General features: G+C 45.3%; 1 protein-coding gene across 2 annotated transcripts in view; it reads right to left on the bottom strand.

Annotated features, from left to right (window-relative positions):
* DOCK8 (dedicator of cytokinesis 8) overlaps nucleotides 1–19,357 on the bottom strand; it is a 271,022-nt gene that overhangs the window by 104,612 nt on the left and 147,053 nt on the right. For both annotated transcript variants that reach the window (XM_073669505.1, XM_073669522.1), the window contains one exon: nucleotides 5,784–5,901. In XM_073669505.1, the coding sequence (XP_073525606.1) occupies nucleotides 5,784–5,901 (118 nt within the window). The remainder of the gene's footprint in view (nucleotides 1–5,783; nucleotides 5,902–19,357) is intronic.

Raw genomic sequence — 19,357 nt, forward strand, 5'->3', positions numbered from 1 at the left:
TGGGAAGCGGCAGGAGATGACCAGCTGGTAAGTGTCTGGGAATTTTGTTGCGGCCACAAGATGAACAGGCAGAGACGAAGTCTACCACATCCTTACGCAGGGTAGACCACCAGTAATGCCGGGAAATGAGTAGGAAGGTCTTCTTTTGGCCGGCATGGCCAGCTAGTTTAGAAGAATGACCCCAGCGAAGAACCCTCTCACGGTCTGGAGGTGCCACGAACGTCTTGCCGGGTGGAAGACGAGTCAAATCCAAGGGGGCCACATTCATCACCTTGGAGGGGTCGATAATGTGCATAGGCTCCTCCTCTTGGTCGGAGGACAGGAAGGATCGGGACAAGGCATCAGCTTTGACATTTTTGTCCGCCGGGCGGAAATGAAGGATGAAATCGAAGCGGGCAAAGAACAAAGACCACCGGGCTTGACGTGGATTAAGTCTCTGGGCATTTTGGAGATATGCCAGGTTCTTGTGATCCGTATAGATGATCACCGGGTATAGAGCCCCTTCAAGCAGGTAACGCCACTCCTTCAGTGCCAATTTAACGGCAAGCAGTTCCCGTCTCCTATGGAGTAATTGCGCTCAGAGGAGGAGAAGATTTTAGAGAAAAAGCCGCAGGTTACCATTCTCCCGGAGGAAGACTTCTGGGTGAGCACCGCTCCGGCTCCAGAGGAGGAGGCATCAACCTCCAGATAGAACTGTTTGTTGCAGTCCGGACGGTGCAGCACAGGGGCAGAGGAGAAGGCTTGTTTCAGGGAAAGGAAGGCCTCCTCAGCTTCGGATGACCATACCTTGGGATTTGCTCCCTTACGGGTGAGCGCAGATATGGGCACAGTCCGTGACGAGAAGTGAGGAATGAAGAGACGATAGTAATTAGCGAAGCCCAGGAATCGCTGTATCGCCTTCAAGCCCTCCGGACGGGGCCACTTTAGGACAGCAGAGAGCTTCTCGGGATCCATTCGCAAGCCTGTCTGGGAGATAACATAGCCCAAGAAAGGAAGAGAGGTCTGCTCAAAAAGGCACTTCTCGTATTTAGCATAGAGGTGGTTCTGCCTGAGCCTAAGCACGACCTGACGAACATCCCTCCGGTGTGTGGGAAGATCCGGAGAGAAGACCAAGATGTCGTCCAGGTATACCACCACGCATGAGTAAAGAAGGTCACGGAAGATGTCGTTGACCAGTTCTTGGAAGACGGCGGGAGCATTGCAGAGACCGAAGGGCATCACACGGTACTCATAGTGTCCGTCCCGGGTATTAAATGCTGTTTTCCACTCGTCTCCCTGATGGATACGGACCAGGTTATAAGCTCCACGTAGATCCAGCTTGGAGAAGATCCTGGCGCCTTTAAGACGATCAAATAACTCAGAGATGAGCGGAAGGGGGTATTTATTTTTAACCGTGATCTGATTGAGTCCTCTATAGTCAATATAGGGGCGTAGCGAGCCGTCTTTCTTTTTGACAAAGAAGAATCCGGCTCCAGCCGGGGAGGTAGATTTCCGGATAAATCCCCTAGCCAGATTCTCTTCAATGTACTCAGACATGGCCCGGGTCTCGGCTTCAGACAACGGGTAGATACGCCCACGGGGAGGAGTGGCGCCAGGTACCAGGTCGATCGGGCAGTCATATGGCCTATGGGGTGGCAACGTCTCTGCTTCCTTCTTACCGAAGACGTCCGCATAGGGCCAGTAAGGAGCCGGGAGACCTGGTAAATTAGCTGGAGTAGGCGGAGGGCGAACTGGACGGACCGGAACCAGGCAGGTCCTATGGCAGTCTGGACCCCATCGGAGTACTGCACCGGATCGCCAGTTCAATACGGGTTTGTGTGTCTGGAGCCAAGGTAGACCTAGCAACAGGGAGTGAGAAAGTCCGGACAACACATGGAATGAGATTTCCTCAGAGTGCAGCATTCCCACCTGCAGGGTTATGGGTTCAGTGACGAGCAGGATGGTCTCCGAGAGAAGTCTTCCATCCACGGAGGCGACTGATAATGGTTCAGCCAGGGACTTGGTGGGAATACGGTATCTCTCTACCAGAGACTGGGAGATGAGGTTTCCAGCAGCTCCAGAATCCAGGTGGGCAAGTTCAAAGTGACGGTTTTCTCCCCAAGCAATAGAGACCGGTAAAGTCAGAGACGGAGAGGGCTTACTTTTGTCTAGGACGACCTCTCCGAGCGGTCCTAGACACTGGCGTTTCCCGGCTTCTCCGGGCAGGAACGGATGAAGTGCTCCATACTGCCACAATAGAAACAGCTTCCCTCGGCTCGGCGAGATTCTTGGCGAGATTTGACCATCTTGGTCTGGTCGATCTGCATAGGTTCAGGCGAGGGCGCCCGCGGAGTGACTGATTGAGAGGCAGGTCTCAGGGAAGTAGGAGCAGAGCAAGAAAAGTCTTTCTCCCAGGTAGTCTCTTTGGCACGTTCTTGGAACCGAATGCCAATCCGGGTAGCTAGTGACACCAGGTCATCCAGAGTGGTAGGAATGTCCCGACCAGCTAACTCGTCCTTAATTCGACCGGAAAGACCCTCCCAGAAGACGGACACCAGAGCCTCATTCTCCCAGGCAAGCTCGGAAGCGAGAGTGCGGAACCGTATGGCATATTGGCCACGGTGAGACTCCCTTGGTGGAGACGTAGCAGTGAGGAGGCAGAAGAGGTTTTCCGTCCAGGTTCATCGAAGACTTTCCGGAAAGCAGCGAGGGAAGACGGCAGGTCGGACACCAGGGGATCCCCTCTCTCCCACAGGGGATTTAGCCATGCCAGTGCCTCCCCAGTAAGATGGGACATGATGAAGGCCACCTTGGCTCGGTCGGAGATGAACTGGTATGCCAATAGCTCAAAGTGCAGGGTGCACTGGTTTATGAAACCCCGAGCTAAAGTAGGTTCGCCGGCAAAGCGTGGAGGTGCCAGAAGCCGAGGTCCATAGTCGGGTACCATGAAGGGACTGGATTGCGGTACCGCAGGAATGGGCACGGCTGGACCAGAGGTAGACATAGACAAGTCACACAATGCGCCTAGACGAGAGTTAACGGACCGTAGATAGGACAGTACCACCTCCTGCTGAGTTTTCTGACGTAAGACTTCCTGGTGCAGATCGGAGATCTGGGGGCCACCGGGTTCCATGGCCCGAGCAAACTGTAACGGGTCTGGGAGGTGGAACCTCTGTGCAACTATACAAGGGGGCAGTCCATGTAAGGAAGCGGGTGGCTCCCAGGGAAGACGGGCAGGTAGTCACGGCAAGTGACAGGGACAGTCTCTGGGTAGAGGGGCAGGTAGTCACGGCAAGTGACAGGGACAGTCTCTGGGTAAAAGGACGGGTATTCACGGCAAGTGACAGGGACAGTCTCTGGGTAGAGGGACAGCAGGCAGGTGGCTGGTGAGCGCTCCCAGGTGAGCGGGCGAGAGTCTCTGGACGGGCAGGTGGTCACGGCAAGTGACGGCAGAGCCTCCAGGTAGGCTAGCAGACAGGTAGCAGGTGAGCGGGCGAGAGTCTCTGGACGGGCAGGTGGTCACGGCAAGTGACGGCAGAGCCTCCAGGTAGGCTAGCAGACAGGTAGCAGGTGAGCGCTCCCAGGTGAGCAGGCAAGAGTCTCTGGACAGGCAGGTGGTCACGGCAAGTGACGGCAGAGCCTCCAGGTAGGCTAGCAGGCAGGTAGCCGATGAGCGCTCCCAGGTGAGCGAGCAGGCTGGTCCATAGACAGACTGACAGGTGTAGGAAAGCAGACCGTCGGACCGCAGGCTTGCAGGCAGGTAAACGGATATCAGGCAGGTATCAAGCAGGAATCAGGCAGGTAACTGGCAGGTAACAGGCAGGAATCCGGCAGGTGACTGGCAGGTAACAAGCAGGAATCTGGCAGGTGACTGGCAGGTAACAAGCAGGAATCTGGCAGGTGACTGGCTGGTAACTGGAAACGGGACCTGAGGGCTGAAGCAGAGTGAAGGCTTTGCAACAACATTGCTCGGGCACCTCCATTTTGGAGGAGGTGCCTTAAATATGGGAGGTCCTCCGGCAATTGGCCGGGGACTCCTTAGGACGGCGCGCGCGGTCCCTTTAAGAGAGGGGAAGCGCGCGCCCTAAGCACACTGTCGGGGAAGGAGCGCGTGCCGGAAGCAGCGGGGAGAGAAGCGCTGGAGGACGCCGCGCCAGGAGCGGGGAGGTGAGAGGGACGGCGTCTCTGCCTAGTACGGGGCAGAGACGCCGATGCTACAGATCAGTAGAAAGGTCTTTGTACTGTCCCCTCATATACTTGTACATAGTAATAAGATCACCCCTAAGCCTTCTTTTTTCCACAGTAAATAACCCCAAGTGTAATAACCTGTCTTGGTATTGCAGACACCCCCAGTCCTCTAATAACCTTGGTCGCTCTTCTCTGCACCCGCTCTAGTTCAGCTATGTCTTTCTTATACACCGGTGACCAGAACTGTACACAGTATTCTAAGTGTGGTCGCACTAATGACTTGTATAGAGGTAATATTATGTTCTCCTCATGAGCATCTATGCCTCTTTTAATGCATCCCATTATTTTATTTGCCTTTGGAGCAGCTGCCTGACACTGGCCACCAAACGTGAGCTTGTCGTCCACCAATACACACAAATGTAGTTATGACTGATTCTGCAACAGACATCCCCGAACCATAATTGGTGACATCAGAAAATGTCACAGCCAAATTGATTAATCAGGAAAGATTGGTGGAATCAAAAAAGGTCATAATAAAAAAAAATAGCAATTATTCATCTGATTAGGCAGTGTCTATTCAAGATGAATGGTAAAACAAAAATAACAGATAATTCAAATAAAAGCTTAAAAATATATAAAAATAAATACTATTTGATGGCAACTACTCCAGTAATACCCTTATTGCTAGCTTTACTGAGCACATACAAAGGTGTTTCACTTCAACCATTTCTAGTGTTTCTTTAAGTGAAAGGCTGTGAGAATGGCTGGATGGTGTACTCTAGCCTCTCGTCCAGAGAATTCCTGTTGTTTTTACAGTATACACGAGATGTTCCTCAAAATTTTGAAAACATGATACAGTCACTGGGGCATTTTTTGGTTCAGTTGTGAGGTTGTTTAATTGTACACTTGTATCCCTGATAAGAATGGATCATTATTTAATCAAATTGTTAACACTGTTTTTTTGCAGCGCTGGAGACGTGGGTACAAATCCCACCAAGGACATCATCTGCAAGGAGTTTGTATGTTCTCCCCGTGTTTGCATGGGTTTCCTCCCACACTCCAAAGACATACTGATAGGGAATGTAGATTGTGAGCCCCAATGGGGACAGTGCCCATAATGTCTGTAAAACGCTGCGGAATATGTTGGCGCTATATAAGTAAAATAAATAAATAATAAAATATGCAGACACTCTCTAGACCTTCAGAATTTTTATCAAGGATGTAATATTTTTCTTGATGACCCATAACTATTTCTTGTGTAATGGGTATATATTTTAAATTTCCATCTGTCATTTTATTTTTAATACAATATGAGTATGGGTATGTAGCATGCCAGAAACACATCAGAGGGACAGGAGTTCTATATTTTGCTGAACTGCTTTTAATGACGTTGGAATGAGGTATTGAAGATTTTATAACACATCCTCATGAAATGGATCTATTTCCTTTGGAATAACCTCTTTAAAGTAGTAACCTTTATACTTGTTATGGGTAACTGCTCCACTTTCCCTGGACAAGCTTTCATACATTTCCCTACTGAATGTATTAAAGGGCCGTGCGTGTGAGTTGAGAGGAGAAAGAGAATTGTATTTCCTGTGCATATAAAGAATATTTACCGGCAAAGCATTCTTATTATCTTCTCCACACATAAACTGTATTTTGATTGTGATATTTCTTGCAGATAAAAGTCGATTTGCAAAATTCAATCTCTGTGGATACACATAAAGAATGTTTCTGGAATATAAAATCAAATAAAAAGTGATTAAATGGTGAATTGTAAAAACTTTATTTTTTCATTAGAGATTAGAGTTTCGAATGTTAGTGTAAGTACGGGGATCAGTAGAAGTGACCACAATGACAATCTTAACCCCTTTACTCCCCAAGCCTATTTTCACCTTCATGACCTGGCCAAATTTTACAATTCTGACCAGTATGACATATTGTACTTCATGATAGTGGTAAAATTTCTTCGATATCACTTGCGTTTATTTGTGAAAAAATTTGAAATTTGGCGAAAATGTTGAAAATTTTTCAATTTTCAAAATTTTAATTTTTATGCCCTTAAATCAGAGAGATACAGTACAGACCAAAAGTTTGGACACACCTTCCCATTTAAAGATTTTTCTGTATTTTCATGACTATGAAAATTGTACTTTCACACTGAAGGCATCAAAACTATGAATTAACACATGTGGAATTATATACTTAACAAAAAAGTGTGAAACAACTGAAAATATGTCTTATATTCTAGGTTCTTCAAAGTAGCCACCTTTTGCTTTGATGACTGCTTTGCACACTCTTGGCATTCTCTTGATGAGCTTCAAGAGGTAGTCACCGGAAATGGTCTTCCAACAATCTTGAAGGAGTTCCCAGAGATGCTTAGCACTTGTTGGCCCTTTTGCCTTCACTCTGCGGTCCAGCTCACCCCAAACCATCTCGATTGGGTTCAGGTCTGGTGACTGTGGAGGAATCACTCTCCTTCTTGGTCAAATAGCCCTTACACAGCCTGGAGGTGTGTTTGAGGTCATTGTCCTGTTGAAAAATAAATGATGGTCCAACTAAACGCAAACCGGATGGAATAGCATGCCGCTGCAAGATGGTGTGGTAGCCATGCTGGTTCAGTATGCCTTCAATTTTGAATAAATCCCCAACAGTGTCACCAGCAAAGCATCCCCACACCATCACACCTCCTCCTCCATGCTTCACGGTGGGAACCAGGCATGTAGAGTCCATCTGTTCACCTTTTGTGCGTCGCACAAAGACACGGTGGTTGGAACCAAAGATCTCAAATTTGGACTCATCAGACCAAAGCACAGATTTCCACTGGTCCAATGTCCATTCCTTGTGTTCTTTAGCCCAAACAAGTCTCTTCTGCTTGTTGCCTGTCCTTAGCAGTGGTTTCCTAGCAGCTATTTTACCATGAAGACCTGCTGCACAAAGTCTCCTCTTAACAGTTGTTGAAGAGATGTCTGTTGCTAGATCTCTGTGTGGCATTGACCTGGTCTCTAATCTGAGCTGCTGTTAACCTGCGATTTCTGAGGCTGGTGACTCGGATAAACTTATCCTCAGAAGCAGAGGTGGCTCTTGGTCTTCCTTTCCTGGGGTGATCCTCATGTGAGCCAGTTTCTTTGTAGCGCTCGATGGTTTTTGCAACTGCACTTGGGGAAACTTTCAAAGTTTGCCCAATTTTTCGGACTTACTGACCTTCATTTCTTAAAGTAATGATGGCCACTCGTTTTTCTTTACTTAGCTGCTTTTTTCTTTCCATAATACAAATTCTAACAGTCTATTCAGTAGGACTATCAGCTGTGTATCCACCAGACTTCTGCACAACACAACTGATGGTCCCAACCCCATTTATAAGGCAAGAAATCTGACTTATTAAACCTGACAGGGCACACCTGTGAAGTGAAAACCATTTCCGGTGACTACCTCTTGAAGCTCATCAAGAGAATGCCTAGAGTGTGTAAAGCAGTCATCAAAGCAAAAAGTGGCTACTTTGAAGAACCTAGAATATAAGACATATTTTCAGTTGTTTCACACTTTTTTGTAAGGTATATAATTCCACATGTGTTAATTCATAGTTTTGATGCCTTCAGTGTGAATGTACAACTTTCATAGTAATGAAAATACAGAAAAAACTTTAAATGAGAAGGTGTGTCCAAACTTTTGGTCTGTACTGTATGTTACGCAAAATAGTTAATAAATAACATTTCCCACATGTCTACTTTACATCAGCACAATTTTGGAACCAAATTTTTTTTTTTGGAGGGAGCTATAGGGGTTAAAAGTTGACCAGCGATTTCTCATTTTAACAACAAAATTTACAAAAACATTTTTTTAGAGACCACATCACATTTGACGTGACTTTGAGGGGCCTTTATGACAGAAAATACCCAAAAGTGACACCATTCTAAAAACTGCACCCCTCAAGGTGCTCAAAACCACATTCAAGAACTTTATTAACCCTTCAGGTGCTTCACAGGAATTTTTGGAATGTGGAAGAAAAAAATGAACATTTTTTCACAAAAATGTTACTTTAGACCCAAATTTTTTTATTTCCGCAGGGGTAACAGGAAAAAATGGACCCCAAAATTTGTTGTGCAATTTCCCCTGAGCACGCAGATACCCCATATGTGAGGAAAAAACACTGTTTGGGCGCTCGGAAGAGAAGGAGCCATTTGACTTTTTGAATGTAAAATTTGCATGAATAATTAGCGGACGCCATGTTGCGTTTGGGGAGCCCCTGATGTACCTAAACAGTGGAAACCCCCTACAAGTGACCCCATTTTGGAAACTAGACCCCTTAGGGAAATTATCTAGATGTGTGTTGAGCACCCTGAACCCCTAGGGGTAACAGGAGAAATTGCAACATGCAATTTGTTGTGCAATTTCTCCTGAGTAAGCAGATACCCCATATGGGGGGGGACCACTGTTTGGGCGCACGGCAGGGTTCGGAAGGGAAGGAGCGCCATTTGACTTTTTGAATGTAAAATTTGCTTGAATAATTAGCGGACGCCATGTTGCGTTTGGGGAGTCCCTGATGTGCCTAAATAGTGGAAACCACCCCCCCTCCCCCCAGTGACTCCATTTTGGAAACTACACCCCTCTAGGATTTTATCAAGGGGTATAGTGAACATTTTGAACCCAGAGGTACGACACAGAATTTGATAACATTAGGTCATCATATTGAATAAGTTGTCATTAGACTTGAGCTCAAGTGCTCGCTATTTGAGTTTGCATCGGGTACTCGGATATGCACCAAGTATCACGGGTGCTCAAGTGACATGCTTGAGTCCCAGCCCCGCATGTTTCACGGTTATTAGACATCCAACAAAAAAACATGCGGGGATCGCTCGTGCATGGCAGGCAATCCCCGTGAGGTTTTTCTGGCAGTATAACAGCTGCAAAACATTTTGGGCGGAGACTCGAGCACGTCACTCGAGCACCCGCTATACTCGGTGCATACCTGAGCACCCGATGCAAACTCAAGTAGCGAGCACTTGCGCTCAACATTAGTCGCCATATCGTCGTCATTTTTATTTCTTTACTTCTGAAAAAATCCCAACCCTAACACTAGCCCAACCCTAAAGTTTATTTTTTACGCCATTCCTCATGTTGTATAAGTGATTAGACGTCTTTATTCTTCGGGTCGGTGCAATTACAGCGATGCCAGATTCATATCGGGTTTTTATGATTGACAGCTGTCACACACTAAAAGAGGCATTTTTTTGCAAAGACTAGTTTTTGCATTGCCATATTTTGAGAGCTATAATTTTTCCATTATTTCGGCCGACAGTCATGTGACGGCTTGTTTTTTGAGGGACAAGTTGACGTTTTTATTGGTACCATTTTCAGGCACGTGACATTTTTTGATCGCTTTCTATTCTGATTTTTTGGTTTTTTTTTTTATGCCGTTCTGCGTGTGGTAAAATTGATAAGGTAAGCTTTATTCTTCGGGTCAGTACGTTTACAGCAGTACCGCATTTATATTTTGGCACTTTTACACAATAAAAACTATTTTATAGAAAAAAAGAATTGTTTTTGGCCGTTGGAGCTGTATGGTGGCTTGTTTTTTTGCGGGACAAGATGACGTTTTCAGCGGTACCATTTTTATTTACATTCGTATTTTTGATCGCGTTTTATTCCATTTTTTGTTTGGCGGTATGATGATAAAACAATTTTAAATTTATTTTTTTATTTTTTCACTTTCTGGCACTTTTGTTACTTTTACACTATGTCCCACTATGGGCCTTTCACTTTTTGCAGCCTGATCGGCTGTATAGCACAGGAATGCAGAACCATCCCTGTGCTATGCAGCCTGTCAGCGCTGCACAGGGACAAATTACTTTGGTCGTGCACTGCGCATGACCAAAGCAACTTCCTGCCTCCTGGTGACCCGGATGCTGTCATGATGACGTCGGGTCACCATGGCAACATCCGGAACCGGACTCAGACGCCGCGGGACACCGGCAGAGAAGGTAAGTATAGCGCTTACCTCCTCTTGCCACCGGAATGCTGCGATTGATTTCGATCGCAGCATTTCGGGGGTTAATGTGCCGGGAACGGTGCGGGACCGCTCCCTGCACATAGTACCGGGTGTCAGCTGTAACAATCAGCTGACACCCGGCGGCGATCTCGCCCGCACCGCTTGTGTGTGGGCGAAATCGCCAGGGCGTACTAATATGTATCAGGCTCAGAAGGCCCAGAGCACAGATACGTATTAGTACGCCTTGGGCCGGAAAGGGGTTAAACCAGTGTTAGGTCACACAAAATAGTTAATAAATAACATTTCCCACATGTCTACTTTATATCAGCACAATTTTTTAAACAGATTTTATTTTTGTTAGGAAGTTAGAAGGGTTAAAAGTTGACCAGCGATTTCTCATTTTTCCAACAAAATTTACAAAACCATTTTTTTAGTGACCACATCATATTTGAAGTGACTTTGGGGTGCCTATATGACAGAAATTACCCAAAAGTGATGCCATTCTAAAAACTGCACCACTCAACATGCTCAAACCACAGTCAACGAGTTTATTAACCCTTCAGATGCTTCACAGGAACTGAAGCAATGTGGAAGGAAAAAATGTGACTTTTTTCACAAAAAAATTACTTTAGACCCACATTTTTTATTTCCACAAGGGTAACAGGAGAAAATGGACATCAAAATGTGTTGTGCAATCTCTCCTGAGTACATCGATAACCAATATGTGGGGGAAAACTACTGTTTGAGGGCACAACAGGGCTCGGAAGAGAAGGAGCACCGTTTGACTTTTTGAACGCAAAATTGTTTGGAATTGAGAGGACGCCATGTCGCGTTTGGAGAGCCCCTGATGTGCCTAAACAGTGGAAACCCCCTACAAGTGACCCCATTTTGGAAACCAAGGAATGTATCTAGATGTGTGGTGAGCACCTTTAACCCCCAGGTGCTTCACAGAAGTTTATAACATAGAGCTGTGAAAATAAAAAATCTAATTTTTCTACAAAGTAATTTTAGCTCCAAATTTTTAATTTTCACAAGGTTAACAGGAGAAAATGGAACTCAAAATTTGTTGTGCAATTTCTCCTAAGTATGCAGATACCCCATATGCGAGTGAAAACTACTGTTTGAGTGAACAGCAGGGCTCAGAAAGGAAGGAGTGACGTTTTGGAACACAGACTTTGATGTAATTGTCTTTGGGTGTCATGTCGCGTTTGGAGATCCCCTGATGTGCTGTCACTCCCTTTTCCGCCCTGAAACAAAGCGTCATTGAAGGGGAGGGGGCTGGGACATCCCGACACTCCCCTTGATTTATTTGCCGCCATGAAACGAAGCATCATCAGTGACGCTCGCTTCACGGGCTGGTCCCTGCGGTGTCTCCCTTGTGCGATGTCTCCCCCAGCGCACTGTGCGATGAGCGGAGTGCAGCATCCATTCTGTTATCTGCTTAGCTGAAAAGTAATAAGTTGGCTCTGCTTACAGTCAGAAATAAAATACAAAAGTGTAGTTATGATATCTGAGTGCTTACTTCATGATTCATAGCTGTTCATTTGTTCCAAAAAAAATTGATTTCAGCGATAAAAACTGACATCCTATCAAGTTTGAGCAAGGTCTACTATTTATCGGACGGCTCTTCTGCACAGTATAAAAATAGGAAAAACTTTATAAATGTTTGCCATCACAAGAAAGATTTTGGAGTGGAAGCTGAATGGCATTGTTTTGCCACAGCTCATGGCAAAGGTGTATGTGATGGTTTAGGAGGCACAGTGAAAAGTCTTGCAAGCTCGAACTAGCCTCCAGAGACCGTATACACACCAAATCTTAACAGCCATGCAACTTTTCAACTGGATTGAGAAAAATATTCCTAACATCCAGTTCATGTACTGTACGAACCAGGACTACGAAGAAGAGGAGAATTTGTTAAAACATCGGTTTCTCGAAGCAGAACCCATCAAGGGGACTGTGCAGTACCACACTTTTATTCCATGTGGCGAAACAGAAAAACAGGGATTTTTTCATTCAGCAACGACAGTGAAGTCCATGAACTAATTGAAATTGGCACAAGATTGGCAATGGATGACATAACTGGTTATGTGACCTGTGAATATGATCGGCATTGATGGCTGGCTAATGTACTCTCCAAAGATTATGCTAAAGAATAAGTAGAAGTGACTTTTCTGCACCTTCTGGTCCATCATCGTCCTTTGTGTATCCAAGAAAACCATTTTGTTATGCCAGAGTGAAGGTAGGTAGTTTTGGTCCCTTCAACATCTACAATATGCAGGGAGACCGCAGGCATTAAAGCACAAGGAGTTACAATTACTTTAAAGTGCCTTAACTAGGTTCAGTAGTCAGTTTGTTAGCTTACTCATTCACATTGCAATGTGTGAAACGTTAATATATTCTTACTATTTCTGTTTTCCTTAGCTACTTTGCTTCCAGCAAATATTCCATATCCATTCATGCGATTTAAAATTTACTGATGGAGGCATGGGGCGTACATGACACAGAGGTAGCCCCTTTCAGCAGTTATGAGGCCACTGATCAGGGGTGCTGGCTCAGTAGGCCCTGTCTACACATGGTATGTGTTATGGGTCCGGGTGGTGAAACCTCTGTGCTGAGATGCAAGGAGGGACCAGAGGGGCGTAACTAAGTGCCAACTCGGACCGACCCTGGCCACATGGCGGCTTAATGGACTCCGTGAACCAGGGAGGGACCGGGCTGGTGGACCAGGTGCCACTCTGGGATAAACCTTGTGTGAGAGCTGGCGACTCCCACGGGTCAGATGACTGAAGCTGACCGGTACAGCGAATGAGCACGGCAGGTAGCTTGACGGGTGGTCCAGGTAGGCAGGCAGGCGAGCTCGGCAGGTAGCCAGACTAGTGATCCAGGTAGGCAAGCAGGCGGACACGGCAGGTGGCCTGACAGGTGAACCGGGTAGACAGGCTGGCGGGCACGGCTGACGGCCTGACAGGTGATCCGGACAGACAGGCTGGCGGGCAGGGCTGACAGACAGGCTGACGGGCACGGCTGACAGACAGGCTGGCGGGCACGGCTGACAGACAGGCTGGCGGGCACGGCTGACAGACAGGCTGGCGGGCACGGCTGACAGACAGGCTGGCGGCCATGGCTGACAGACAGGCTGGCAGGTACTGGAACCTGAGGGCTGAGGAGAGTGTTAGCACACAGACAACAACCTTGCACAGGCACTTCCATTTTGGAGGAGGTGCTTTATATAGGAGTGGTCCTCCGGCCATGGCCGGGGACTCTTTAGGACGGCGCGCGCGGCCCCTTTAAGAGGGAGGGAGTGCGCCCTAAGCACAGTGCCCGGGAAGCTGCGCGCAACAGGAGCAGGGGAACTGGAGGACGCCGGACCGGGACCGCGGAGGTGAGGGGAACGGCGTCTCTGCCCGACAGGAGGCAGAGACGCCGACGCTACAGTATGCTTGATAGAGTACATGATCTACAATTTTAGCAAATGTAGAGGAAGCTGCTCCAGTGGTCATTTCATCCTTCTCTCCTATAGCAAAGTGGAAGCGGATGATCCCAACTATCGGTCCTCTATCATGGGGTAGATGAAGAATAAGTGGTTTCAAACTGTTTGGCCCCATCATAATCGTTGCTATAAGGTTCTACTTCTTCATGTGTATCCCTGACTGTTAGATAAAAGTTGGGTATTAAATAATGATGTAAAAATAGAAGGAATACTATACAGTAAAACATAAGGTGGAATTACTACTTGGAATGAAAGGATATTGTATTACACTATAACCCATGCACATCTAGTGATGTAATATCAGCATGTTTTATTTTCATAGCTTTATCCCATCCTGGAAGCACAGCTTTTGGCTGCATAGCATTTTTAGTCATGGAGTGAAGGCTCACTTTCTTGCCAACCAAGGCAAAGTTCAAGGCATGCTAGAACTCTGGTAATCCCCTATAATCAGCATCCAAGCATAATAGCACTGAGACTTCCACTCCCACACATAGCTGTCAGTGTCAGCCACACAATGCTATCACTTCATCCTCTACTTAGCCCATGGTTCAGTTTTTTGCAGTTTATTTGAAATAAAAAAAAATATATATCTATAAAGTTAATTTTAAGAAGGAAAATTGCTATGTATCTCATCAGTCAGGATGAACTGCATGTTGCATTTTTATACAGTATGTCTAGGTAATGTTGGAAAGGTTTGGGGCCTGATTCATAAGAACTAGTATTCTGCATGTTAGTCTTGATGAGGAGTGTGCTGGAGTAAGATCCATCAAATTCAATAAGAGTAGTGATGAGTGAGCATGCTCGGGTGCTCACCGAGTAAGTTCAGTGTGCTCGGGTATTTTATTTTCATCATTCCGTGCTCATGATTTGCGACTGTTTGACAGCTTTAATACATGTGAGGAATGCCTGTTTCTTAGGCATTCCTCACATGTATTAAAGCTGTCAAACAGTCGCAAATCATGAGCACGGAGTGACGAAAACATAACACCCGAGCACGCTGAACATACTCGGTGAGCACCCGAGCATGCTTGTAAATCTTGAATAACGACCATGCTCGTTCATCATTACTCTTAATGTTTTGATGGATCTTACTCCAGCACACTCCTCATCAAGACTGACGTGCAGAATATTAGTTCTTATGAATCATTAAGTGGTTAAGCCTCTTAGTTCTCCTGGATTTTGTCTGCCTGTGGCCTCCAGTGCTTCCATATCTGCTTGCCAGTGTCCTGTCTGCCTGCAGGCCTCCAGCATCGCTGGAATGGCGCTGGTGCAGGAGGTGAGTATCTGTGATTTTAATTTTACAATGGGGAATACAAAATTTAAGAAGGGGTTGTCAGAGTAGGGGTTGCCCTTTCGATAAGTTGCTGCTCACTGAGATTCCCACTAACTGAGTCCCCAACAATCACTCAAATAGGGATCCCTAGAACCTGTTTGAATAAACCAACAGTTGGAATCGTACAATGCTGCTTCATTCAAAGTGTATGGGACAAATGGAGGAGTATGTGGCTCATGAACGGAAACAGCTTGCTAACAAAAAAACCTTTCTACGTGAACAGATTTGTGCAGAAGAGAATATATGAATATGTTTCAGGCTATCTGTAACAAAGAAGTACTTGAGGAAAAAATAACTTGTTTACACACAACAGGGAACCATGAAAAATCCCATCACTTCCTTCCTGTCCTTTTTATCCCCTCATCAGCTTCTCATTAAGACAAAAAAAGTGGAATAAAAAAGAAGCATTGGACAGAAGTAGGATATAAACAGACAATATTTAAAATGAATGTTGCTAATAGAACAGGAAACATAAGGCTGGGTTCACACCATATTTTTTTTCTGCTCTGACATAAGAACAGAAAAACAAAAATAAAGGTGGAGCTAGATCTGTCACTTGTCAGACACCAATGGAGCCTCGTGAAACTTTCCATCATGGTGTGCGTCATTTTAACGGATAAAATAGCGCAGAGCCTCCAGTGCACATGTGCACATAGCCTAAGGGGTATTTATTAGAGATGAGTGGATCTTTAGAAATTCAAATTCGCTGTATTTTCCAAAATTTCTAAGATTTCAATACTGGAAAGCTTTTAATTGCTTGTAAAATACACATAGGCGAGAGGAGAGAGAGAACCCCACTGATCATAAAGGTTTACTGTATAGGCGAGAGAGTGAGAGGACCCTACTGACTACAAGAGCTTACACTCTACAGAAGAGAGAGCGAGGACCCCGCTGACCATAAGAGCTTACACTCTACAGAAGAGAGAGAGCACCCCACTGACCATAACAGCTTACACTCTACAGAAGAGAGAGGGCACCCCATTGACCATACGTTTTTCAGCTGCAAAAGCAGATCAGCTTTTTAAAAAACCGCATCACCTGAAAGGTTTGTGAGCTCATAGATAATGTTTTCAATAGCAAAAGCAGATTAGAAAAACGTCGAACAAACTGACATGCTCATTCTTTGTGAGGATCCGTTTTTGAGCCCAAAAACGGATCCTCACAAAACGATGTGTCTGAATGTCATATCTTGAAACCCATTGACTTTGCTGAGATGCCCAGAGACACTGCATTTTACTGCAAAAAACGGATCCACAAAAACGCTGTGTGTGAATCATGGCCGTAGCCAGCGAGGGGCAGGGGGGGCAGCTCCCCCCCCCCCCCTTTCAGAAGCAGGGGCATGCACCTATCAAATCTCACTTGTATGCTGCAGTGCTCCCGTCCTACACTGGCTCCAGACTTCAGGGGGCAATCTCCCCTCCTCTGTCCTGTCTTCTGCTGTCTTCACCAGAGAAAGGAGGGGGAGGGGTGCCTGCCCTGCACAGGATCCAATTCCTGGGCCCCGAGCAGGAGAAAGTTAAAGTACTACTGCTCATCTCTGTCACAGGAAGGTAACTAATGCTAATATTGTAGGTGATTATTATGTGCTCTCTGTACAATGTGTGTGAACTATCTGTGCGAAAAGTGCAATGTACTATTTGCTGTCTGTAGCTGTCATCTGTCTATCACACTCTATCCCTCCATCTATCCCTCCATCTATCCCTCCATCTATCCCTCCATCTATCCCTCCATCCATGCCTCCATCCATGCCTCCATCCATGCCTCCATCCCTCTATCTATCTATCCCTCCAGCTATCCTTCCAGCTATCCATCATTATATTCTATCTAAATATCTTGATTATTGTATCATAAAAATGATTAAATGTCTGATGTTCACATTGTACTACAATAAATTTTTCACTTAAATATAAGCAATATATGTGGGAGCCGGAGTCGTGGAGTCGGTGTAAGGAAAATTGAGGAGTCGGAGTAGCAGGTTTGGCTTGCCGACTCCACAGCCCTGCCATTGACCATAAGAGCTTACACACTACAGAAGAGAGAGGGCACCCCATTGACCATAAGAGCTTACACTCTACAGGTGAGAGAGAGGACACTGCTGATCATGAGATTAGACTATACAGGAGATAGAGGACACTGCTGACCACAGAGCTTATACTCTACAGTAAGGCTGTGTTCACACGATGCGTATTTCATGCGTTTCCGCGGCGTTTTTGCAGTTGCGTAAACGCCGCGGAAACGCATGAAAAACGCATGGTAGAAGGGAAGCAATGTTCCCCAATGGAAATCCGCATGTGCTGTGCCCATGATGCGGATTTTTCCGCAGCGTTAACGCTGCGGTCAAAAATCCGCAGCATGTCAATTAATTTTGCGGAAACGCGGCGATTTCGCCGCCATTGACTTGCATTAGAACGCGCCAATTCCGCAAGACAGCATTTGTACTTGCGTAATTGGTGCGTTCTAATGTGCGGATGGTACCCGGGTGTGGAGGAGAGGAGAGTCTCATCCACACCCAGGTACCATTAAAAAAGCTGTAAAAGAAGAATAAAATAAAAAATAAATGTATTCTTACCATCTGTCGGCCCGCACAGCGCTCCTGCTTGGTTCCCGGCACTTGCAGTGAGTTGTAGGACCTGCGGTGACGTCAGAGTCATGTGACGGGTCACGTGACGCTGACGTCGGCAGGTCTTTCAATTCAAAGTTGCCGGCGAGTGAGAACAGATTGAGCAGGACAGCGCGGGCCATCGGAGGTAAGTATATACACTCTCTCGGTTCACACTGTATAAATCCATGCTGTTTGCATGGATTTATATAGTGTGACCTAGTTATCAAGCACTTTCCAGGTGATACTAAAATCGCTTGGAAAGCGCTTGTCAATCTGCATGCGGAAACGCATGTGAATCTGCATGTGGATCCGCATGTATTCTGCAGGAAAAACGCATGCACAATCTGCATGCGTTTTTTCTGCCAGGGAGATGCAGAAATGATGCAGAAATTTTCTGCTTCATTTCTGCATCGTGTGCACATACCCTAAAAGAGACGTCCCCAGTGACTCTGGAGATATAAATGACTCTGTTGTACAAACTGTGCTCAAAATGGGAACAGCTGATCTGTGATGGCCCAGGAACTGACCACCCCTGGACAAGGTATGATAATCCGTAAGATGTCATAGCGGTACGGCATTATGGGAGGCCCGAACATTCACGCAAAAAGACATTAGCCCTCTCTGATGCTTCAGCAATGTGGGAAATGGTGCCAGGCAAGTATTTTTTTTTTTTTTTTTGTAAACTGCAAATCGAATCTCAAAATGTTTGAATTTGCGTTAAACCATGAATTTCAGGAAAATGAATTCAAACTCGATCCTCTGCAAATTGATCTGCTCATCTCTAGTATTTATAACTTTGACACCATTTTGTTAATACTACATTACAATAAAAAGATAAAAAAACACTTTTACAAATTGTCTCAAAACTGCTACTGTTTTGTTCTAATCAAACCATGTGTAGTCTGATTCTGCAGTCATACTGTCACATATGTCCTTTATTTCTTGCAGACTTATTTGTAGTTTGTAACCATTGAGAAACATGGTAGACACATAGCAGCTGTATACACAAAACAGTTGGATATTTTTAACCTATATGCAAAGTTATCTTTTTTTTAATTTTTTTTATTTAAAATAACTTAACCTCCAAATAGATTTAAATTATATATATCCCACAGCCATGTACAAGAAAATACAATGTGCTTGTTTTAGTTACAAAGATCAGTATTGGTGTTGCTTATGTTACACAAATAGAGAATTGATCAAAAACAAGAATACACTCTGTGGGGTCATGGAAAACCCAAGTGCAAATAGATTTCCACCTACATGTACTTTGGCCTGCTGAGCAGGACATCACTGTATGTGGTAGGGTACACAAGAAGGGCAAATGCCAAGCAAATTACTAGCACGTGCTAAATCACGCAGGGTGAGAATATTATGACAGATGAGGTGTGGAAATGTCACCATACAATGTGTTGTGTTATTCAAAGCAAATCAAAATTTTATTACTGTTTTCTCTAACACAATTTCTAATTTTATTCCGTTGTACCGTCACAGGGTACCATAGACTAATGGAATAATTGCTCCTCCACAGTTCCATTATATTTATTTAGGGTCTGTAGTGGCTGAGACCAAACAGACAAAATAGTATAAAAATGGTTCCAATGCTTGGGTAAAAATAATGGCACGCTTGCTATTTTTTACCAGTCATCAGTGATGTAAAGAACACACCAGCGTGGAGAAGGACAGTAATACAAAAGGACGGAATTTCTGTATATTCCCTTAGTCTGATGCAGAATGGACAAAATAAAATCACTAGGGTTATTTTTGTAAGTAACA

This window comes from Phyllobates terribilis, unplaced genomic scaffold (genome assembly GCF_046119375.1).
Source record: "Phyllobates terribilis strain yellow unplaced genomic scaffold, ASM4611937v1 Scaffold_1__5_contigs__length_1240528914, whole genome shotgun sequence".
NCBI classification, from domain to species: Eukaryota; Metazoa; Chordata; class Amphibia; order Anura; family Dendrobatidae; genus Phyllobates; species Phyllobates terribilis.